The sequence below is a fragment of the Mastigoproctus giganteus genome, unplaced genomic scaffold, assembly GCF_048544385.1.
Source record: "Mastigoproctus giganteus isolate SK-2022 unplaced genomic scaffold, ASM4854438v1 scaffold_15, whole genome shotgun sequence".
Lineage (NCBI taxonomy): Eukaryota > Metazoa > Arthropoda > Arachnida > Uropygi > Thelyphonidae > Mastigoproctus > Mastigoproctus giganteus.
The window spans coordinates 6,133,998-6,159,529 of NW_028328292.1; the positions used below are offsets into that span (position 1 = coordinate 6,133,998).

General features: G+C 35.0%; 1 protein-coding gene across 1 annotated transcript in view; it reads left to right on the plus strand.

The window, feature by feature from the left end:
- Positions 1–23,022, plus strand: part of LOC150074923 (mitochondrial fission process protein 1) — a 35,378-nt gene extending 12,356 nt beyond the window's left edge. The window contains exons 2-3 of the mRNA XM_090389341.1: positions 5,302–5,429; positions 22,660–23,022. Coding sequence (XP_090245467.1) covers positions 5,302–5,429; positions 22,660–22,986 — 455 coding nt within the window. The 3' untranslated portion in view covers positions 22,987–23,022. The remainder of the gene's footprint in view (positions 1–5,301; positions 5,430–22,659) is intronic.
- Positions 23,023–25,532: the final 2,510 nt, after the last annotated feature.

The window sequence follows — 25,532 nt, forward strand, 5'->3', positions numbered from 1 at the left end:
GAATGTAAATGCAAAATACTCGTTTAGTTTGTTAGCTACCTGAGCAGGATGATCAACAGTAGAACCATTGATATCCAGTGGACCAATCTGATTCATCCCCTTCCTTCTAGAGTGTACATAAGTAAAGAACTCTTTGCTGTTTTTCTTTGCATCCTTTATCAAAGATTTCTCGTAATCTGCCTTTGCCTGCCTAATCTCCTTCATAGGCTTCTATATCATCCATTAATTTATATGTATCCCATGCATTTTTCTTCTCTGCGATATGTCAGATTAGTTCACCTGACATTCATTTAGGTCTAAACCTTGAACAATATTTCTTAGTTTGTATTAAAAGCCTAGTAGCTTCCAAGATTAATTCTTTGAATGTTTCCCATTTTGAATTTGCTGTTGGTAACATCATCAGTTGGTCTCACCGTATAGAATTTAAATACTGTCTCAGACCTCTGTAGTTGCCTTTACGAAAGCAAAAACCCTTCCCTTTACCCCTGATGGTAATTACCTCTTTGAGTAAATCTCACTTCAGCATACTGTGATCACTGCCACCTAGTGGTTCCTTTATCTGCAGATTCTTAATGCATGAAGAATCACTACTGATAATCCGATCAAGAATATTACTCCCTCTAGTTGCCACCTAAATTTGCTGCTGTAGAAAATAATCATCCAATAAATCCACAAAAGCCTTGCTAGTGTGTGAGTGACAAACTCACAAATTCCAGTCAATATCTGGGAAATTAAATTCCCCCATTATAAGACTCTCTGATTTACTGGCCCACTCTATTTCCCTGTACAGTTGTTTATTATACTCATCAGAGTCATTAGGCCTATAACACACTCCTACTCACAGGAAGAAAATCCTTAGATGCATAGCAGGATGGCTTCAGGGCAGGAGGCAGAGGATTGTGATAAATGGTTATTCTTCAGACTGGGTTAATGTAAGAAAATGTAAGAAGTGGGGTTCTCCAAGGATCAGTATTGGGATCACTGTTTTTGATTTTATTAAATGTCATCGATGAAGGGATTGAGGGTATGATGTCTAAATTTGCAGATGATGCAAAGATCGGTAGAGTAGTTAATGATCACAGACAAGCAGAGCTTCTTAAGAGTGACCTAGATAGACTTCAGGTATGGTCAGAAAAGCGGCAGTAATGCTTTAATTCAGCAAAATGCAAGGTCTTACACCTTGGGAACAGCAACACTAAAATAACCTGTACACTTTGTAGAGTTGAACTAAAGTCAGTAATAGAAGAAAGGGACTTAGGAGTTACGATATGGTCAGACATTAAGTTCTCTGAGCATTGTAGACAGGTTGCAAGGAAGGCTCATGGTATGTCCTATTGATGATTTATCGAATATTTTCTAGTAGAGATAAGGATGCCATAATCCCATTATATAAGACTATTGTTAGATTACACTTGGAATACTATGTTCAGGTGTGGGGACTGCACCTAAAAAAGATATTGAGCTCTTGAAAGAGTTCAAAGATGGGTAATTCACCTGGTGAGATCAGCAAAATGGTGTCCATATGAGGAAAGACTTCAAATATGTGGGTTGCACAGCTTGGAAACTAGGCACCTTAGAGGCAACTTGATTGAGGAGTGTAAGGCTGTGAGGCAAAAGTAAAATGAATGAAGATGAAATTTTCACAGTTATAAATAATTCTAGAACTAGGAGCCATAAATTCAAGTTATGGGGGGGAGATGTTTAGCTTGAATTTCAGGAAGTTTTATTTTAGCCAGCAAGTTATAAATTACTGGAATAAGTTACGTACATGGGTTGTTGAGGCTGATAGTTTGGGGAAATTCAAAGGCACCTTATGGCCATTACTAACTTCCTACAATTTAAGATGTGCAGTTTTTTCTTTGCAATTTGAAATTATGGCACTTGTTCTTTACTGTCTGTAATCATTTATAACAGTGAAAAATTTGTTTTTCTACCCACCCTCTCAGAGTGTTGTCATTTCCAAAAGAATGGTAATGACATTCTTTAGGAAATGATGCAACATCGACTTTGAAAATCTTTGGGTTAAACTGTAATGGAATAAAAAGTTGTCATCTCAGTATAAAAGGAATGTTGCTAAATTTTCCTTCAAATTACTTAGGCTTATTTTTTATTCAAATTACTTAGGCTTATATTTTATTTAAATTAATTAGGCTTGTATTTTATTCGAATTAAGCTAATTTTTTTTCTCAGATTACTTAAATTTTTTCTTTAGATTACTTTAGTAAATTTTCTGTATCCTGATTCATGAATACATTTGTCTTGTTTTATTATCATAAGATAAAAAATAGTTATGACAATGCATTTCACAGTACAAATTGTTGCAGGGTGGCCATATTTTGAAAATTGGTAAGTGGGACAACTTGAAATAAAATGTGTAGTATAGCAATTTTTCCTTCAAAAAGTAAAAGAAAAATATAAAATTACAATTAAAGTACATTTTTTTATCAATCAATCAATCATAGTATTTATTTGTTATATGATTGTTTTTAATATGTATTTGTCCTATATAAACTATAATATTATTTATAACAGTTATAAATAGCAAGGAAGACTACTTTTACTTTATATATTTTTCTTTAGATTTCGCTAGTTTTAAAATTTCTTTTCCTTCCGAAGATTTTAAAAAGTTTTTAAATTCTGAACAGGACACAGGTATAGTTTTCTTTCACCATAAGTTTGGCTTCTAAATTTTCTAATAAAAGATGCATTTTCTCTTTCTGCCAAGCAGTTTTCATTAAGCTGAAAACTCTTTCTGATGAAGCATTTGAATGTGGAGTGCTTAATATGGAGCTTACAATTTGAGACAAATTATTTGCCTCCGGAAATTTTGAGAAAAATTGCACCCATTTTTTATCAACATGCATTTTCTTTTCTTCATTACTCAGTGACGAACAAAATGCCTTTAGACTTAAAATTTCTTCAAAAAGCAAATACATGTATAAGTTAACATTTTTGATGTTGAATATTTCAACTAATTCTTGAATTGCATTAAATATTGGTGGATTAGATAATGTTTAATGTTGTAGTTTTTTTAATTTATTTTCATTAAAATCAAACCACTTTTCTAGATATGCAATAGCTTTTTGATGAAAATTTGTAACACCTAATTTGAATCGCTTAATTTCTTGATTGTTATCACATTTTCTTAATTCATTTCAACTAATGTACCATAAAGCTCATCATTTTGCCTTTCCTTCAAGAATGTTCTTAAATTTTCCACTATATCATAAACATCAAAAATTGTTGCATCCTCACTTTGTAATTTCAACGACATCTTTTGAAAAATGACTCCAACATTCGAAACGAATCCATGATATGCAAGAGAAGTCGTCTTCAAAAAATTTTTCTAATAAACAAACAATCGAGTCTTGACTCATAAAATATGACTTTACTGGTAGAAAATTTGAAATCAGTCTCAACTAATGGTAAAAGCGACATCCATCGAATTGGTATATGACCTACTACTGTAGTTCCATCCACTCCATTTTGGTCCATTCAGAAAACAATTTTAATTCTGCAGTTCTTTTTATAGAAGATGAAAACGTATTATAAATTTTAATAAAAATTGTTTCAGTATCTATTTTCAAGGTAGTAGCAGCTTTTTTATGGTGTTTGTGAAAAATTATGAGCATTACATCCTATTGGCATTAGATTTTTGTAATTCTGTGAAAATACTTTGATTTTTGCCAAAATTTACTGGTGCATTATCCGTAATACTTTTTTAATGAAAGTCCAGATGCTTCTTCAATTTTTATTTTCAAATATTAGCTATCTCTTTAGCTGTTTAACTTTCAAGAGAATAAAAAGCTAAAAAGTGAAGTCTTGAACACCTTGCAATTTATCAAAATATCTAATTATCAAATGAAAAGTTTTAATATTTCCTTTATTTGAAGCATCGATCATTATAGAAAATGGTTTTTCACCTTCCAATCTTTTTAAAATCATTTTTATTGAGAATGGGCCTAAAACACCAGTCACTATTGCATTGCCTTTTGTTTTTCCACAGCTCTATTGATTAGCAACCTTGGAGTCTGGAAACATTCCACTAAACAAAGTTCCAGCATATCCTGTTGAATGATAGCTTTGTGAATGTAAACAGGAATGGTAGCAAAATATTGTTTCAGCTATTACAATTTGACTTTCAGAACTACTATTTGGTGCCACAAAGAAGTTGGATATTTTTGAAGATTGAGCCAATGCATCTAAATTTGAGATATGAGCTTGTGTCATCTTATGTTGTTTAATATCATTTTCTCCACCCTGACTAATAATGAAAATCATATTATTACAAATCGTGCACTTTGTTGAATATTCACCTCATCCTTCACGTAACTGGCTGTATATTATTTCTCCATTCTTGATTGAACTTCATCATTCTTTTTGTTTTCTTTTTTGGAGCTTCTTTATCCATATTAATTTAAAGATAATATGAATTCAGTATTGTCTAAAAATAAGAAAAAATAATAATAAATAGTAATCCAAAAAAACTAAATTGCAAAAACTTTGAAATGGTTTTTAAAAATTATAAAATTGAAATCAAAAGTATTTTAAATTATAAACCAAAATGTATAAAATTTTATAAAAAATAACCATATCTTAATAAAATCAGAGGTTATTCACTGTACTTTACGATATCCTAAATGGTTATTACTGTTTTTTTATTTAATTTTCAAAATTACTTCACTTTAACAATTCAAAAAAAGGAAAATTCATTTGAGAATTACTAAAATAATGTATGGTGTAGATAAATTAATATGTTATACATATAATATAAAACAACAAAGAGAAAAGATTTCTCAATTCTCATTTTTCTCTTGTTATTAGAATTAATTTTTAACATCCATTAGATTCCAGTAAGAATTAATTAAAAATACTTAAATCAATAAATTAACAGTTTTTTTTTCTCTTATCGGGACAAATGATGGTATTATCAAGACGCGGGATAGAAGTTCTAAATTGGAACAATCCTGGCCATATCGGACGGTTGGCCACCCTGCATTGTTGGATGGCACACTGGTGTCTGACCTGTTACTGGTGTTGGTGTTAACATCAACAGACATCTGGATCATTTATATTAAAAACATTTTTAGCATATTTTTTTCCCTTTTTTCTTATTATTTTATATATAATTTGTTAAATTTGGAAAAAAAAGTGGATAATGTGGAAAATCTTGAAAGGCTCAGCCCTGGAGGGTTTTTCCTCCCCCAGTTCTCTTATAGCCAGTCTACTCTCAAAGGCATGCATTTTGCTATTTTGTTGCTTTATTTAAATCAGTATTTATATTTTTGTTTTGTTCTCCAGGCTATGCAAATGAAGTGGGAGAGTCATTTCGTGCTTTAGTACATGTGAATGTGGTACGTGCCAGTTATGTGGTTGCCAGTGGCTATGTGTTGGCAGACACAGCTGATAAAGTGAAGAAAACCAAAAAGGTACAATCTAATGATTATCTTTATTTGTGAAATACATTTTTTTCTGTGCTGTTTATTGTAATTTTTTTCTCTCCATTGCTATATATGAGGTGTGGCAATAAAGTATGCAGACTTGTGCAATAAAAAGAACACAAAGTGAAAGTACTCTTTAGTCCTTGACCAAAGAGGCTGTCAGAGACATTCTCTCAGATATTCCAATCTGGTCTTGCTACCTGGGAGTCTAAAATGCTGATGGAAATGATATTTGGGTGACACTCAAATCAAGTGGACCTAATTTCGGTGAAGTCTGGTCGGGCTTTAACACCCAAATCTTCTGCTTGTACCTTCACGATGATGGAACTGTTAATAACTCTGGGTATAACCTCCATGTGCAAGTCCTGAAATATGCCACCTGGCATACTGGAGGTGACCACTCAGGTGTGAACCAACATAAGCAGGGGTTAAGGTGTGGCGCCCACACCACACAGAGGAATGCTGCCCCTCTGTGTTACAGGCGATACTAGGTGGTAGCTGACTTTTATCAACCAGTACAATACCTGGAATTGTTTTCTCTTCTCCAAGTGCAATATTTTACATTTGCTATCATTAAGGTTTAGCTGCCATTTTTCAGCTTGTATTTACAGTCAATTCAAATTCTTTTGAAGCAGCATAGCCTGCTTCTGATCATTAACTATTCTTACAACCTTTAAATTATTGGCAGACTTTGACAGCTTCCTCTGTATTCCCTCATCGATATCATTTAGGAAGATAAAAAACACGAGGTCCACACTGATCCATGAGGGTACCCCACTTTCTACTGTAGGCCATTCTGAAGAATACTCATTTATGACCATCTCTTTTTCTTGCCTTTCAACCAGCATGCAGACTTGTGCAATAAAAAGAACACAAAGTGAAAGTAGTCCTTGACCAAAGAGGCTGTCACAGACATTCACTCAGATATTCCAATCTGGGCTTGCTACCTGGGAGTCTAAAATGCTGATGGAACTGATATTTGGGTGACATTCAAATCAAGTGGACAATTAGGAAGGATGTAGAGTTGCTAGAACAAGTACAGAGAAGGGCAACAAGATTGGTGAGAGGAACAAAGGAGGTTAGACAAACGTTTGGAGTGATTGGATGGGTAAAATGTTTTTTTTTTTTGGCTGATGCTCTTATAAGCTTGCTTTCTTGCATCATATGCTTTAACTAATGCTAATCCCTAATCCATTGATGAATTTTCCCTGTTATTGCAATCTGCTTTAATTTATACAATAACCTCTTATAAGGAACTGTGTCAGGATCCTTACTAAAATTCGATATATGTCAAAGTTGTTTCTTGCGTTCAACTGCTTTTCTAACCTTGTCATAGCAAGCTACTAGATTAGTCAGGCAAGATCTCTCCTTCACAAAACCACGAATAGACCCATTTAAGATGTTATTCTTGTTGAGATGGTCCTATATTGTGTCCTTGCCATAGATTCCATAATGATCAACCACAGAAGTCAAACTCACTAGTCCATAATTGGCTATCGCTGCTTTAGCTTCTCTATTATGGATTGGAAAGGCACTGGCACTTCTCCAGTTCAAGGGAATAATCTTTGAATTTAATGATGATCTTATTAAAATTACTAAGGTCTGGATGCACTCACTTGCTATCTTTTTTAGTATAATCAGGTATACAACATCTGCTTCTGGGGTTCTAGTCTTTCTCAGTAATTTTCAGATAGTTGCTTCTCTGATATTATGTCACTTATTTTTGTTATTATTATTAGTAGTAGCACTGGATAATGATGCAAGCAAGCAAGCAAGCAAGCTTATACAGCATCAGCCATTGGAACCATCAGTTACTGTCTGGCTGAAAGCAAATTTTTGTACATCTATCCTGCAGCCATTCTTTTTCAATTTAAGTTTGTCCTCTGTTTGTGTTGTCCAAGAAAGGGTTAGATTACCACCATCATTAGGTTTACTCAATCCATATAAAACCTTAAATACTTTGATTAGGTCTCCTCAAAAATGCCTATGCCTAGTTTCCAAGCACTGCAATTTACAGAAGTGAAGTTTTTTGAGATGAGAGTGCCCCTTTGTGTTCTTGACTAATCTGTTTGCTTTATTCTGCACCTGTTCCAAGAGATCCAAATCTTTCTTAAAACGAGGCTTTCAGACCTGCATACAGCACTCAAGATGTTGCCTAACCATTGCCTTATACAATGGGATAATCACCCCTTTGTCCCTGTTAGAAAAGTTCCTATATATTATTGCAGCACCCCATGAGCTGTTTTAGCATCCCATCTGCACTCCTCAGAGAACTTCATATCAGGTTGTACAGTTACTCTTAGATCTCTTTCATTCTCAAACAACTTCAGTGTAGTACTACCTGATTGGCATGTTATTTTGGGATTACTGCTACCTATATTCTCAATACCTTGTATTTACTAATGTTAAACCTCAGTTGCCACTTCTCAGGCAAACTGCCTAATTCATCTAGGTCTTGCTGCAGTAGTATGCTTTGATTCCTGTTGTTAACCACCCTGCCAACCTTTGTATCATATGCAAGCATAGATGCTAAGCTTGATATGCCTTCATCAGTGTCATTAATAAATACTGCAAACAGCAACTGCTCAGCACTGAACCCTGAGGGACTCCACTGGTAAAATGAGTCCAAGAAGAGCAGTGCCCATTTATAATCACCATCTTCTGCCACTTAACCATCCTTTTATCCATAACACTAACTTTCCCCTAATGCCATACTGCTCCAATTTATACAGCAGTCTGTTGTGTGAAACAGTGTCAAAAACCTTACTGAAATCTAAATATACGATGTTAAAATTATTGCTTGCATCCAGTTGCTTTGTTACTGTGCCATAGGTCAGACAGGATCCCCAAAAATCCATGCTCTGATTTCCATATAATTCCATTCCTATTAAGATGATCCTGCATTACTTCTTTAACCACTGGCCCCATTATTTTCCCTGCAACAGAAGTAAAGCTTACTAGTTTATAATTGCTCACTCTTTGATCTCCATTTGTGAATAGGAGACAATTGCACATCTCCAATCTGTAGGAAGCTTCTCTGAATCCAATGATGCTTTCATAATAATGGCATGGGTTTGCTTACCTCCATTACTGCTTCTTTTAATATAATTGAATAGATTCCATTAGCCCCAGGTGCCTTATTTACTTTTGGCTTCAGAAATTTCTCTTCCACTTTCTTCTCAGTAATAACAAAATCATTTAGCTCCTAGTTATAACTTGGTGTACTTCTGGTATTCCTATCCTTGAAAACTTCTTCACCTGTGATTGTAGATGCAAAATATTCATTTAATTTGTCAACAACCTGAACAGGATTATCAGTAATTTTGCAACGGTTCAGCTTGGCTTCACTTTTTCCCCGTGGCAATAATGTGGTTTCAACAGTAAAGGTAGTTGAAAATGTGTTCAACTCAGCTGCTATTGCAGCTGAATTATTGATAATACAGATAAGGGTCTACAAAGTTTACTTTGTCTCTTTGCATTCTTATACAAGAATTCTCTTTCCCAATTCTTGGTTCTCTTTGCTAACAATTTTTCATATTCAGCTTTGGCAAGTCTTACCCCTGCCAGTAGTTTTTATTACATACTAGCTTATAGTTTTCTTGTGAAGCAGCATTACCTGATAGCCTGTAATTCTTGCATGCTTCTTTCTTTTGCTCGGTTAAGTCTTTTGCCTCTCTGGTCATTCATTTTTGCATCATTCGTTTGTGTACTTAGCTGGAATAAATGGTTGTGGCCTGTGGGAAAAATTCTTTAAACAGTTCCCATACTACATTACTATCAAACAGCTTATTACAACTCAAAAAATATCTGCATTCATGGTAGTAGTTACCACCCCTTCCTCTAATTACAGACCTGTTAGTTTAACTTCTGTCCCAGCAAAAATTATGGAGTCATTGGTTAAAGAAGCAGTGCAAGATCATCTAGACAAGACTGCATGGCGCCTCTCTAGCCAGGTGGGCAGGAGCAGCAGTGCGTAGCACATGCTTCTTGATTAGACCAGGGTTCGAGCCCGTGACCGCCAAATACGGAGGATGTGGAAAGGTCAGGGAATGACCACCGCATATCCCCGGAGCAATATGGCCTTAGTTGCTAATGCTCCTAAAAACCAAATAACAAGCAACAAACAAACAAGACTGCAGTTATAGTTCAGACACAGCATGGGTTCGTTATGGGGATCTTGTCTGACCAGTTTGATTGGTTACTGCAATGTGGTCGCAAAGGAACTGGGTGCAAAAAATAACTTTATCATATACTTGGATTTCAGGCAAGCTTTTGATACTGTTGCACATGGAAGACTGCTGTACAAATTGGAGCAGTATGGCATTAAGAGCAAGTTGCTGCTATGAATAAAGGGATGGTTGAGTGGGAGAAGTCAGGGAGTGGTAATAAATGGAACTGCTCTTTGTGGACTAATGTTATTAGTGGACTCCCCAGGGTTTGGTGTTGCCCCGTTGTTGTTTTCTGTATTTATCAATGATATTGGTGAAGGTATATCAGGCTTAATGTCCAAGTTTGCAGATGATACAAAGGTTGGCAGGGTTGTTAATGACAGTAATGGCAGTGTGCTACTGCAACAAGATCTAGAAAATTTGGGCAGATGTGCTGAGAAGTGGCAACTGAAGTTTAACATTGACAAATGTCAAGTACTGCATATGGGTAGCAGTAACCCCAGACTAACCAACCAACTGTGTGGTAATACACTCAGAGTAGTGGAGATTGAAAAGGACTTGTGGGTAATTTTGCAGTCGCATATGAAGTTTTCTGAGCAGTGTAGACAGGCTGCCAGAGAGCTCATGGGGTCTTGTCAATGATATACAAGAATTTTGCTAGCAGGGATAAGGAGGTAATTATCCCCTTATATATGGCAATGGTCAGGCCACACCTCGAGTACTGCATACAGGTCTGGAGGCTTCATTTTAGGAAGGATGTGGAGTTGCTGGAATAAGTACAGAGGAGAGCAACGAGACTAGTGAGGGGAAAAAAGGATGCTCTTACCAAGAATGGCTTAAGTTCTGCAAATTGTGGTGTCTGGAGACTAGGCACCTGCAAGGTGATATGATTGAGGTGTATAGTTGATGGGATTCTTCCTCTTCTTCAGATTGCACACCTGAGGAGGCATAAATTCAAGTTGAGGAAAGACAGTTGTAGAATAGATGTGCAGAAATGTGCCTTTAAAAAGGTGGTTGATTGCTGGAACATACTTGCATCTGTCATTGTGGAAGTTGATAGCTTAAATAAATTTAAGGCAGAACTAGACAAACATTGGAGTGAATGAATGGGTGAAATGGGAAGGGTGTTTTTTTTTTTTATGATGCTATATAAGTTTGCTTTCTTGCATCATATGCCTGTACTAATGCTAACAAATCAACCTCAGATATTTAACAAAACTAAAAAAAATTCCAACTGAAAGTTACGTGTTGTTAAATCAAGTTTATGGGGAAGATACTATGTCAAGGGCTCGTGTTTTAATGGCATAAAAGATTTTAGGAGAAGAAAATGTGGATGACAGTGAATGACCAGGCTGTGGAAATGATGAAAATGTGGACCAGGTAAGAACATTGATTAGAAGTGATTGTCATTTAAGCATTAGAATGATTGTTGAAAATTTAGGCATGAGAAGTCTCCAAGTTTGTGAAGATGTTTTGAAAAAAATTGAAGAATGTCCAGACTTCTTGAGTACTGTAATTACTCGCAATGAAACTTGGCTGTTCCAGTATGATCCAGAAACTAAAAGACAATCAATGTAATGGAGGACAAACAATCCCCCAAACCAAAAAATGCAAGAATATCAAAATTGAAAACCATGCTTCTTATTTTCATCAATATCAAAGGAATTATTATGGCTGAATATGTCCCACCAAATCAGACTGTCAATCAAAGATACTACATTGAAGCTCTGACAGGGCTGCCTGAAAAAATTCAAAGGAAGAAACCTGAATTGTAGACGTATGGATTATGCTCCAACACACAGTGTTCTCACTGTTCTCCAATTTTTGGCTTAAAAAAAAAAAATAAAAAATAAAAAATCGGTGTGTGAAAATACACCCTACTTGCCAGACTGTGACTTTTTTCCTCTACCCTAAACTGTAAGTGTACTTAAGGGAACCCATTTTCAGTCCATTGAAGACATCCAGAAAGAAACAACTGGTGTTAAAAGGGCTTACAGACAATGACTTCCAGAAATGGCTGAATATGTCCCACCAAATCAGACTATCAATCAAACATACTACATTGAAGCTATGACAGGGCTGCCTGAAAAAATTCAAAGGAAGAAACCTGAATTGTAGAAGGATGGATGGATGCTCCAAGACAATGTGCTCATTGTTCACCAATTTCTAGCTAAAAAAAAAATCCATGTGTGTGAAAATACACCATACTTTCCACCCCTAGCACCCTGTGACTTTTTTCTCTACCCTAAACTGAAAAGTGTACTTAAGGGAACCCATTTTCAGTCCATTGAAGACATCCAGAAAGAAACAACTGGTGTTAAAAGGGCTTACAGACAGTGACTTCCAGAAATGTCTGTATGTTTGGAAGAAATGTATGGAATAGTGTGTGTGAAAGACAAAGGTAATTATTTTGAAGAGGATAATTTGTAAGGTACGAAATATTTCATTATATTTATTTTATAGCAACAGTCTCATTATTTAATAGCCACACCTTGTAGCTGTTGTGTTCTTTTAATTCCAAAATGTATTTTGTCATGTGTGCATTGATCATTATGAAATATATTAAAATAACTGTCTACAATTACAGTAGAACCCGGATAAGAAGTTTTCCAATGGACTGGAGGTTTAGAACTTCTTATGTGGGAAAACTTCTTAGAAGGGAAAATGACCTAAGGGTGTGAAATATTAACTACACAAATAACTACACACAAAGGAAAAGATACACATACATAAGTTAAAGGTGATTGTTTTAAGTACTATTTCAGAATTTATAAATATTTTACTTTGCCTATGGGGAAACATTTTTAAACTGAGTATTTCTAATTGCTTAACATTCTGTTCATTAAACTCATTACCAAGTTGGAAGAATGAGCTCCTTTGGAGTTTTAAAGTACCTTAAAACAGGGGTGGCGAACCCATGGCATGCATGACCAAAGTGGCACACATACAAATTTTTTTGGCACGCAGAATTTAGAGAGTCTCAAAAAATTTCAAATGTCATGCAGTGAATTGTTTGAAGTCGGAGTGGTTGATATGTACTGACGAAATTGTGAAACGAAATTAAGAAAAAAAATTCGTATATCTCACACATTTATTCAGAATGCAAGTTATTGGTAAAGTTATGTGAGATATATTTATTATCCACATTCAGTATTTAGTGTGGCCTCCACTACCAAATAGAATCAGGCACAATATGGCCTTAGCAGCCCTTGTGCCATTAAACAACATATCAACCAACCAACCATTGTCAATTACAGTTTGTATGTGGCGTGGACAGTGGAGTATTAATTTCCATAAATATTTTAATTGCTATTTGTCCTTTACAGATTGCTTAGAAGGTCAGCTCAACCAGCAAAGAAAGAAAAATGGTCAAATGAAGAGGGGAGTAGCAGAGAATTTCAAGAAACTTGCAGTGAAAGATTTGGCATGTTTAAGAAGGATAATAAAGCATTATGCATTTTGTGTTCTGGGCATGCGAGGGTAGTTTTTTTTTTTTTTTTTTTTAAAAGATTTAGCCAATTTTGGCATGCTGCCTTAAAAGGTCACAATTTAACTCCAGGGGCTCATATCTAGTGAGTATGGGCTTGGCACACCCAAGGGTCCTGAGCTGGATATCATCATTCTTCTCTTTCTTGGTGATTCCCTTCTACTTCTCTCTCTCTCTCTCTCTGGGTAATTCAGGAATTTTTTTTTTTTTTTTTAGCCTAGTGCAGCAAAAGCCTCGGCTTCCTTGCATCATATAGCTAATAATAATATTAATAATAACCCCAGGAATAGATAATGTCCACAACTACTGGTACAAGAAGCTCACTTGCACACACAAGCACCTGGCAGAGCAGTTCACCCGAATGATAAGGCACCCAGAGACCACCAAATACGGAGGATGCGGAAAGGTCAGGGAATGACCACCGCATATCCCCGGAGCAATATGGCCTTAGTTGCTAATGCTCCTAAAAACCAAACAACAACATATCTGAAGCCTAAAGAAGATACAAGAAACTTGTCAAAATATAGGCCAATCACCTGCCTCCCAACAATGTACAAGATCCCAACCAGCTGCATAACCAGGAAGATATCAGACCACTTGGAGAGCCAGAACATAATGGCCGAACAGCAGAAAGGATGCAAGGAGCAATTAACCATAGATGCTGTGGTTATGGAGCAAGCCTACAAGAAGTGCCACAACATATACACAGCCTACATAGATTACCACAAGGTCTTTGACTTCGTGCCTCATAGCTGGTTAATAGAGGCACTGAACATCTACGAAGTCAATCCGATAGTGACAAACTTCTTAGGAGAAACGATGGTGAAATGGAGTACCACCATTAAGGTCGAAAATATCAAAACTGGGCCAATTCCTATCAGGAGAGGAATCTTTCAGGGAGATTCTCTGAGCTTAGGGCATCTGTCTAGCACTTAACCCACTATCCACCATGCTCAACAGTAGCAAGTACAGATATAACATTAAACAAGGAAGGAAGAACTGTACATCCTCACCCACCTGATGTACATGGATGACATCAAGCTCTATGCGGGAACTGAGAAGCACCTCCAGCAACTACTCCAGATCACCGAAGAATTCAGCAGTGATATTAGGATGGAATTTGGTCTAGACAAATGCAAGGCACACAGATTGCACCAGGTAAAATTAGTCAAACAAAACTACCAGCTGAAGACTGGTAAAGAGATCGAAGCCATGGCAGAGGAAGAGGCCTACAAATACTTAGAGATTGATACAGACTCAGCAGTTACAGCACAAGGAAATTAAGGCCTGCCTGACCAAAAAATACCATCAGAGACTCAGAAGCCTGCTGAAAGCAAAGCTGAATGGAGGGAACACAGTTAAAGCCATAAACACCTATGCAATCACAGTGCTAACATACTCCTTTGGGGCATAGATTGGACTAACACCAAGCTGGAGGATATCATGAGAAAGACAAGGACAGTGATGACCAAGAGCCGCCAACACCACCAGAAATCAGCCGTGGAGAGACTAATTGCCCGGAAAGGAGGAAGGGGCCTGATAGACCTCATTGAACAACAGAAGACAGCAATTTCTAACCTGAAGGATTACTTCCAGAAACACACAGCAGCACTCCACCAGGCCATAAGGAAGATAGACAAGCGGTATACCCCACTCAACCTAAGCGAGGAGTCTCCTCCCAACCAGGAGGCACAAACAAAGCTAGAAAGATGGGCAGAGAAGACACTCCATGGCAGACACTACAATGATCTCCATCAAGATCACATGGATAAAACTGCTTCCAATGCATGGCTCACGAGCGGGACGCTCTTCCCTGAGACTGAAGGATTCATGCTCGCCATCCAAGACCAGATAATCAACACCAGGAACTATAGAAAATACATCGCCAAGGAGCCCGGAGTGTTCAATGACACATGTCAACAATGCCACCTGGCCTCAGAAACGATCCAACACATCACCGTGGAATGCAAGTTACACTAATAGACATGGGACTGAGTACACTCATAGACACGACCAGGTAACCAGGATAATACATCAGAAGCTAGCAAGGAAATACCAGTTGATCGAAGATAGTGTACCTACTACAAGTATGAACCCCAGGCAGTACTGGAGACCCCAACCCACAAGCTGTACTGGGACTGCACCTTAATAACGGATAGGACAGTCTCGCACAACAGACCGGATATAATCCTTGTGGACAAGAAGGAAAACGCTACCTGTCTGATTGACATAGCGGTACCCTACACTGGCAACCTGCAGAAAACCCATTGGGAAAAAATCAGGAAGTACACGAACCTAAGACAGGAGATCAAAGAGATGTGGCATATGCAACAAGTAATGACCATCCCGATCATCGTATCAACCACAGGTATGGTGCCAAGGACCCTACATAACATCCTAGCAGCAATAGGTCTCCCAGCTCTCTCTACAAGGAACTCCAGAAAGTTGCAATCCTTGAACACCTATAGGCTAATCAGAGAGTTCCTTGACCAACAGTAACGCCAGACATAACAACTACCCTGTGTATTTGGTAGAAATACCCGTCATGAGGTGGAACCCCCAATCAGGGAGAAATAATAATAATTACAATAAGACAAGCAACAATCCAGTAATTCAGAACTGTTCACAACCGCCAGAACTTAACACTTAACGTGGTCTACATATCCAGTTATGGATATCGATGAAAACAATGCTGCTAATGCTCCTAAAAACCAAATAACAAACAAACAAAACAAAACAATTGCAACACATCACTTCCATTAAATCAAAATGTTTATACTAAAAAGGTTTTAGCGCTGAAAGCCTCAGATTACAGAAAATTCGCTAATCGAACAAGTTCGTGCAAAGGGTCTTGAGCTGGATATCATCGTTCTTCTCTTTCTTGGTGATTCCTTTCTACTTCTCTCTCTCTCTCGGGGTAACTCGGGAATTTTTTTTGGATGGAGCAGCATAAGTCTCAGGCTTTCTTGCAACATATGGCTAATAATAATAAAAGCATCGTTTTAGTATGTAGAATATCACCGACCGAATTAGGTAAAGTGTTATCGTTTCTGTTATATCTCATATTGTGAAGGCCTTCACAATGAGTTGCCCTGATATTGAACTACCTTGAATTAGCAAAATTCTGACAATCAATTCTCGAATTGGCAACACTTTGCCAATGGATGGACAGTATCCGCCGAGAATCCATTGGCGAAGTGTTGCTTATTGGAGGTAGTGCAATATCAGGGAAACTCATGTTGAAGGCATTCACAATGTGAGATACATGAATATCAAAAACAATGACATTTCACCTACTTTGGTGGTTTCAGAATAAAATGCTTGGCACTAACTTGTTCGATTAACAAATGTTTATATTGTTTAATTTTTTTTAATATTAGAAATAAATAATTTCTATATTTAAAAAACGTATTAAGTGGGAAAACATTATTATAATAATACACTATGGTATTCTTTATCGTGAACTTTTTATGCGGGAAAACTTTTTACCCGGGAAACTTCTTACGTGGGAAAATAATACATTACAATATATAGAGTTGAAATTGGGACTTAAGAAACCAAACCTAGTACGGGGGAAAACTTCTTATGCGGGAATTTCTTAACTTGGTTCTACTGTATTTATTATTATTTGGGGCAGGGGAGGGGATCACCAATAGGACTTGCACAAAGGTGTCTCATAAGCAAGTGGCATTCCTGTCTGTATTGATGCATTTGCTCCTGCTTGTCTGCCTGCTCAAGTTGCTTAAAGAGATTTTTATTCCGCCCTTCAAAATAGTTTGACTAGTAACGCCTCCTCTATCATCTTTTCTTTATTACTAGTCATTTCACACCACACAAATTCAGCATCTTCCTGGACCTTTTCAGGCAGTAAGGACTTTTTTTTTTTTTTTGCATTCAAGGAGCATGACCCCCATCCCCACAAAATTATGCTTCCCTGCCTTTACCGAACACATTGTACTCCTCACCATAATGAAATTTGCCATCCCCTTTCTATCTTGGGATTGTACCATGTTTTAGTTATTCCTACAATATCAGCCTTAGTTGATTTGATCAGGAATTTAAGCTCATTCATTTCATTTATGACACTCCTAACATTACTATACAGACAGGTTAAGGTTTGTGTCATTATGTTTTTTTTAAAATTTTACTGCCATAGTACGTCTCTTATAGTTATTTACCCAAGTCTTTTTTTCTGTGGCATATAACTTCTGGAGATTGTGTTCATGGGATCTTTCCATGTATATAGAATTGCAAAGTATCCCACAAACACTCAAGAAGGGTGCAGGTGTAACTTTTGATACCCTTAATATGATTTTTACCAGCATCTTCCCAGTCTCCCTCCACCATTAGCAGTTTCCCTGACCCTTAAGACCTCTTCTATCTATGGCATCAGCAAAGATTCTTGCATTCTCCTATTTAAGTGAATTCCATCCTTACAAAATAAATCTCTTATGTTAGCTAGGGCAAGCCAAACTGGGAAAATCTTCCTGCCATAAGCCTTGCTGAGGCCCTCAAATATCGGCTTAATCCACAAGGCTTTCAATGTATAGTATCTACTGTCATAAATGGGCAGAATTGTAGACAGTAACATTTTGATCTCTCTCTTGACCAAGTTGTCAGTTCATTTTTGTTTTAAGCCATTAGTACACACATGTATATGGTTGTCTAACCATAAGCCCTTTAGTTCCCTTAAGAACTGATAACTTGTTAATAACATAAAATTTAACACCTGGCAGATACCCTGCTTCCATTCCATCTGTCTCGATTTCAAAATACATTTATAATTTCTCAAACAGTTGAATGTTATTCTACTTGGGACCAGAGAACTCTCCACCTGATGATCCATTCCTGATGTCTGATCCTTTGAAAGAGCATCTCTTAGCTTAGTAATGGACACTTAAGTAACTGCCAAATCTGCAGATTTGTTACTTTCCAGGACAACAACTTGCTGTCCCAGAGACACATTCTAGTCCATTAGCAAGTCAAGTTTGGACTTAAGATTGTTGCAGTCTCTCTATACCTTGAGCACAAAAATGTATCATTATTAGTTGGCAACAGTTTGTGCAAGAAGACAGACCATAACTCACAGGTGAATCACCATTAAAGTGATCTCACTTCTGTCAAAAGAAGGAAAGTGATCGGCTCTGCAACTCTTTCTGTGTAAATCATGCAAATCTCTGTTTGTATGATATTATTTGTAAATACTGTAAATAGATGGCAGGGTTGCCAAACAATTGGGTGGGACTATCTAGTACAATAAATGAATAAAATCCTGAGACAGGCTTGACGTTTCTAGTTAAAACAATATCTAGGCAATAAAATTTGATTGAAATCACAAAACCATCACAATCAATAATCAATATTATCTATAAAACACTGTTTGCAACCTTATATTACACTTAATGAAATGTTTTTTGGTATAGTACCCTACTTTAACAATTTTGTGTTGAATGATCCAAAAGTTCGAGTGTCAATAGTAATTGGAATCTCCTGCTGCTGGTTATTTGTAGGATAACACTTATTACACTGATTTAAGTTTCAGTACTACTAAAGCACTACTAAACTACCAGAAACCAGTTTACAGTATGCCTAGAGTATTATTTATAGTGCTGTTTATATTCAGTTAAATATGCTATTTTATAATTTTACAAAGAAATGTTTACTTACAACAGTGGGTTTTGGCATTGAAAATCACCATTAGCAACAGCTGTTAATTCAAACAAGTATATCTTCTGAAATACTTGCTTGATTTAAGTAGTAAACCTGGCTGCATGATCAGCAGGATAAAATTACAAGATGAAATAAAATTTTGATCACAAGTAAATGGAAAGTACCAGTTCAGAAGTAATACCTTATATTTTTAAAATCTTTTCTTTAAGAAAAATAAATCCATGAGGGCTGTTCAGTAAATAATGATTATAATTTTTCCTGAACAATCACACTGCTTGCTATTTCTAGCTAATCTGCAGAATTTAAGATCAAATCAAGCTGCATCACATAGCAACTGCATGGTTGACTCGTGCACATGGTGTGACCTTGGTGGTCAGTCAAGTTTATACATGTTCAGTTTCACCTGCATAACAATGGATGTGACACACGAACAAGTATGCTGCTCTCAAAATTTTGTTTCCATCTCAAGAAAACATCAACTGAAGTATATGAAATGAGCAGTTCAATAAAGAATGATTATAATTTTTCATGAATAACCACACTGCTTGCTATTTCTAGTTAATCTGCAGAAATTAAGAAAGGTCAAACCAAGAAATTAAGATCAAACATAGCAACTGCACGGTTGACTTGTGCACATGGTTGTGACCTTGGCAGTCAGGGTCAGTCAAGTTTATATTTGTTCAGTTTTGCTTACGTAACAATAGATGTGACACGTGAGGAATAGTGTGCTGCTCTCAGATTTTTGTTTCCATCTCAAGAGAACATCAGCTGAAGCATATGAAATGTTAAAAGAAGCTTATGGTGAATCTACACTTACATATATCACAGCTTGCAGGTGGTTTAGAAAGTTAAAGATGGACATGTTTCAATTACAAAAATCGGTAGTCCTGGAGCTCTGACCACTGTTGTCACCACAGAAACCATAAACACTGCTTCTGTAATTGTGAGAGATGTTGTATAACAGTAAGGCAACTGACAGAGACATTGAGAATATCAGTAGGAAGCATACATGGTATTCTCCATTACCATTTGCGTATGACACGTATTTGTGCATGCTGGGTTCCAAGACTACTCACGCCCAAGCAACCGTAAGTTTGCATGGAGGTTTGTCAGGAGCTACATCGGATGGTCACTGAAGATGGTGAGATTCTGCACAAAGTGATAATGGCAGATGAGACATGGCTTCGTCATGTTGACCCAGAGAGTAAGCAAAAGCTGTAGCTTCTGCAGGAAAAGTTATGGTAATTTTTTTTTTTTTTTGACATTCAAGGAATGGTTTACCAGCATATTGTGCCACATCATACAACTGTTATGGGACCTTACTACAGAACTGTACTGCACATTTTGTGGTATCATGTTTGTTACAGATGACTGCAATTGCATGCAGGTGGATGGATGCTGCATAACAATGTAAGACCTCATTTTGCTCATACTGTCATTGAGTACTTAGCCAGCATTAATGTCAAATGTGTTCCTCATCTGCCCTGCAATTTTTTTTATTATTTTTTTTATTTCCAAAGTTGAAGAAGCTGCGAGGAAAACATTTCCAGTCTTCAGAAGAAGTTGTAAAGTCATCGGAGGCAATTTTTGAAGAATAGCAGAAACATTGGAGTAAGTGCATTTCATCAGGTGGGGACTACTTTGAAAAGGACCATCAAAATATCGATGATTAACAAAGGTATATTGTAAAAAAAAAATTATCATTCTTTATTGAACAGCCCTCGTAAATGAAAAATCGATAAAATAGAATTTATCATCAGAAGGTTATTTTGAATTTCCTGGAATGTGAATATTTTAAATGAGGCATGGCCCATATAATCTGTGCACAAAGTTTAGCAGGATCCCATAATCTGATATGTAACTTGTGCTTAATCATTGGAAGGATTTTATAATACAATTTGTCCAACTGCTGGATCCTATTCTTAACAGGGACCTAATGCTTTTTTAACATAAGGTAAAAGTTGATTTCTATTTTAGAAGCAGCACTCAACAATATATTTTGTCTTTTTCAGATTGTAAGTTGAAATATGAAATAAACAGCTTCCACATCAACATGTAAGAATAGTATAGTATGACAGTTCATTTCTGTATAAAAGTTAATCCCAAAACCCTGAAAACTTTAACAAGAAAGATATAAATAACATAAGATACACATAATTCCAAGAATAAACTTCAGCCAGTTTTCCTTCAAGGAATGACTATGCTTTGTCATTAAATCTAAACACTATACATTTTGAAAATTTTATATGCAACATTGAATAATGTTGCTCATATAAAATTTATCTATTTTCATGTGATACTAATATGAAATTTTTATGCAAAACTCTCAAAATTTAAAATCTATTATTTTAATAAATTGTCATTAGTTTGAATTAAAACTGCAATCTATAATTGTAGGTTTTGGGGTGTCTATTTACAGTGCTCAATGTTGGCTTCATTTAGGGCAGGATTGTGTCTGAGAATCTAAGAATTAGGTGTAATCCATGAATATAAAAATTTGGAATAAGATGTAGTAAAATGGGTGATATATTTATTTCTCAGTCCATTTTTGAATGCCAGTAAATTTTGGTGAACATAATGTGCAGTGTCAAAAGACTGATTCACCTTGTTAATTGCAGTTTCCACATATATAACTGAAAACTCTATATTTCTTCCAGCTATCTATTTATAAGCAAGTTATAGTATGGAATGGAATACAAATACCAGGAAAAAGTTGAAACCAAAATGAAATCTCTACAAACTATAAATAAGAAAATTATTCAATTTTTAATTGCCCTCATTCAAAACATGAAATTTGCAAGTGACAAAAGTTGTTAGAATGCAAATTAAATTACTACTTGTGTAGTAAACTTGCTAGATATGACTATCAAATGTATTTCAAATATTAAAGCATTTGGGATTTTCATTTTCAGTTATACTTGCAATGAAGATATGTCTGAATGCACTTTTGGAATCAGGAAGCAGCATTTTTTGTTTTATATTATTTAATTAATTAATTTTCCTTTTTTTTAAATTTATTATTTCTTTCTTTTTTTTTTTTACTATTTTTTTGTCTTAGTTGTCAAAATGATAAGAAAAAGAGGATGAGGAAGACAATTTTGTCAGTTAAGAAAATTGCTTGCTGCTTCCAGGTTGCAAAGTAGCCAGTCAGCCATCTCAACATAATTCACACTTCTTCACAAACACACTGACTTGGCATTAGTGAGTCCTATTCCCAGTACAGAGTTATAAGGTGGAGATGGACTAGCATTCAGGAGTTGCCCTACATCAGAGATTTACAGACATGACATGTCCAAATGCACAAGGTGATATAAAACACAAGCAAATGTGATTGTCTAAAGCATGCCAGAAGGGTTTTACTTAAAAGAAAAAAAAAATTTTTCAATATAAAAAATGGATTTTTCAGTTGATGTTCATGATAGATTGAAAATAAAGGTGACTTCAAAAAGTGGAACGATTTTGAATTTCTTGGTGATTTTTAAGATTATAAAATGGAGTTGCCTTTTTCAAATCTGTAGTGCTCAATGAAAAAAATTGCCACCCCTTCTAGCAGTTTTAATATTCTTTATTTAAAATACTTATTCAGTGTGAGGTGGAAGATTTAAAGGAAAAATAAACTTGACAATAATAAATTACTTTTCATGGAATAACTTAACAAGTTATCTTCTCTCTCATGCCAAATTTTAACTCAACTTACTTTTATCAGCCAACTAACTAACTTGATTTTATAAAGTAACTTATTCATATTGATTATTTGACATTTAAATAAATTGTTCAAATTGTTTTGGTAATTTACTTCTGGATAAATTGAAATCTCTTCTTGGTAAACTGACATATGTCTCACTCTGTATATTTATTGTTGTCCTTTCTAATTGAAACAGTTTTCATTTAGGTATTGGATCCAAATGATCCTCAACGTCAAAAAAAACTTGCAATATCTGCTTCTGATGCCTTGATTTGGCAGAGTTTGGCTTCAGTAATAATTCCAGGCTTCACTATCAATCGTATCTGTGCCTTGTCTCTTGGCCTTATGCAGAAATTTACAAAGTTTCCCTTATCTACAAGAAAATGGATAACAACAGCAATAGGACTAGGATGTATCCCTTTCATAGTGAAACCTATTGACCACTCTGTTGATGTCATGATGAATCTCTCTTTCAGGAAATGGATCGTGAAAGAGAAACCAAGCCTTGATATCAAAGAATTTAGTAATGATTAAGGTAAACTTATATATAAAGTAGTTTAATATAAATAGGATTACTTATTAGGGTACACAACAATGTAGAATAATTTATATATATTTAATTTTGAAAACTTGTTAAGGTGTATCCATTACTGTGATACTTGGCACAAAGTGCCTCTATTTCATTTAAGAAATTACTTAATAATATATCCAAAAAACCAAAGCAAACTATACATCTTATAAATTAATATAAGTTTAATAAAAATAAGCTAGGAAAATTATTCCCTGATATAGTGATAACATAATTAACAAAATCTGAGTTTAAACTTTAAAATCAAACTTTAAAGTTTGTTTTAGTGGCTGGTCCATGCAGTCTTTGGAATCTGTGGGCTGCATATACTCCTATTCTATAAAAATATAAATGAATATAAAAGTAATGTTCGTGATTTTTTTCTAGGATAAACTGAAAATTATTGATATTAGACTTTATTGTATGGAGTGAGGGACATTACATTCGTTGTTTAATTGTTAATTACACTTCCAGGTAGGTAAAACCTACACTCAATGTGAATTTAACAAATTAATTAGTTTATTTATCTCTGTGGTACAGGAAATATTTCACATTAAATATGCTAAATTAATTTGCTGAAGGTTCTGAACTCACTTACTTTGGAATTGAGTTTTGAAGACTGATGAGAAACGTGTACTCAACTCGCTAGTTTTATTAGGTCCAAAATCTCAAAAATATTTGGTATATATTATTATTTCTACCAAAAAAAAAAAAAAGAAAAAAAAAAAAAACTTCAGTAGACCATTTATTTATTCCTGTTTATCTAGTTTGTCTTTCACACTCTACACTTCTCCGCTCACCTTTTATCCTCTTCACTTTTGAATGAAAGTTTCAGTTGTATTTATTTTTTCAGTTTTAGTAATTTATTTTTAATGATCACTGAGATTTATTTGATCACTTATCTTAATCCATTAGTTTTAAATTTCCAGCAGGATATTTTCCTTATTTAGTTTTCATTTTCCTTTAAATTCTATTTTTCCAAAAGGTTTCCCCTCCCAGATATGCCAACTATGACATCTGGGTTCTTAAACTCCATAGCAAAAATATAGCTTCCTGGTTTTAAATTTATTTTCCTCCACTTTTGTAACTTGTTTGTCACTCTTGAAAAGCAGAATCTCAAAGTGAATTCAGAAATGCCACCAAAAAATTAATTTTTTGGTGGCATTTCTGTTGTTTGTTATTAATTTAGTGCACGGTTTTGAAAATTTGTTTCCCATATTATAGAGATCAAACTAATTATTTTGTTAATTTAATATACTCCCATATATTAGCATTTTTCATAAATAAGAATTACTTTATATTCTTGTAAAATTAAATTGAAAAATTTATTTTATCAAACAGTAATACTATATTAAAAATTACTAAAGGGAATATACAAGTTGTTCATATGCATTAATGTGCAATAGTTCAATTTAAAAAAATTCTAAAGGTTTTTAATGTTTATTAATTAATAAATGTATAAAATATTTAATAGAAGAATTTATAGGTTTATAGCATTTGTGTCTTTCTAGGAAAAAATATTGTTAAAAATGGAAGGATAGTTGCAAGTTTTTCCACAGAATGTAATACATTAGTTAGAATAATAGTGGATGTGTCAAATACAGTTGAAGTTAGCTATTATTGTAACTTTTAAAAGATGCATGTTAGATGGCAAAACAATAATTTTAAGTGTAATCAATGATCCACTCATAATAACACAGATGTATTGACTGCTAACAGTATTTAAACATGAACCAAAAGCTATATATTTCAACCCACAGATTTTAACAGTTAAAACGTACAATCTCAGGTTGGTTTGTTGGACAGGTAGTCATTACCAATGAGTTTTGGACATAACAAGTCTTCCTTTCATACTAGAGAATTCACATTTAGTAAAAAAAAGCAGCTATCATAATAATACTTACAGGGATTTTCTCCAAATGCAGTCATAAAAAAAAAAAAAAAAAATCAGACAAATTTTTCTCCTAGGGTGGCTTCTTTCATTGTTCAGTGAAGACCAAATGAAGCTCATTTGTAACTGGCATGACAGAAACTGTGTGCATTCAACATTATAGAACTGGTTTTTCTCAGCTTGCTAAAGGTTCTGATATTTTCCTGAACTTTAGTATTGCAGAATGCTTTTTTTTTTTTGTCAAAAGGCATTCTATGATCATTTTGGGGATAGAATTCTTGAATATTTTCTAGAGGCTCAATGTATTCCCATCTGTTTCTTCTACCTCATCTTCTGTGGTGGTTCACTATTTGAAGTGTTTAATTTTTCTTTAGTTATTCTTTCTCATTTTCCCATCATCTTTATTCACATGTTGGTTTAATTCCATATGAAAACCCATTTTTACTTTGTCCAGAGCTTTATATCTGATAAGAGCAATTTATGTAGTTTTGCTTTTCCTACTCCTGTTAAAAAATTTTGTGTAAAATACATCCTTTCTTTCCTATACTCTGTTTTATCCTAAGTTTACACTGAAGAAAAGCCTATCTTAACTAGTTTACACCTGATTAATGTACTATTCTG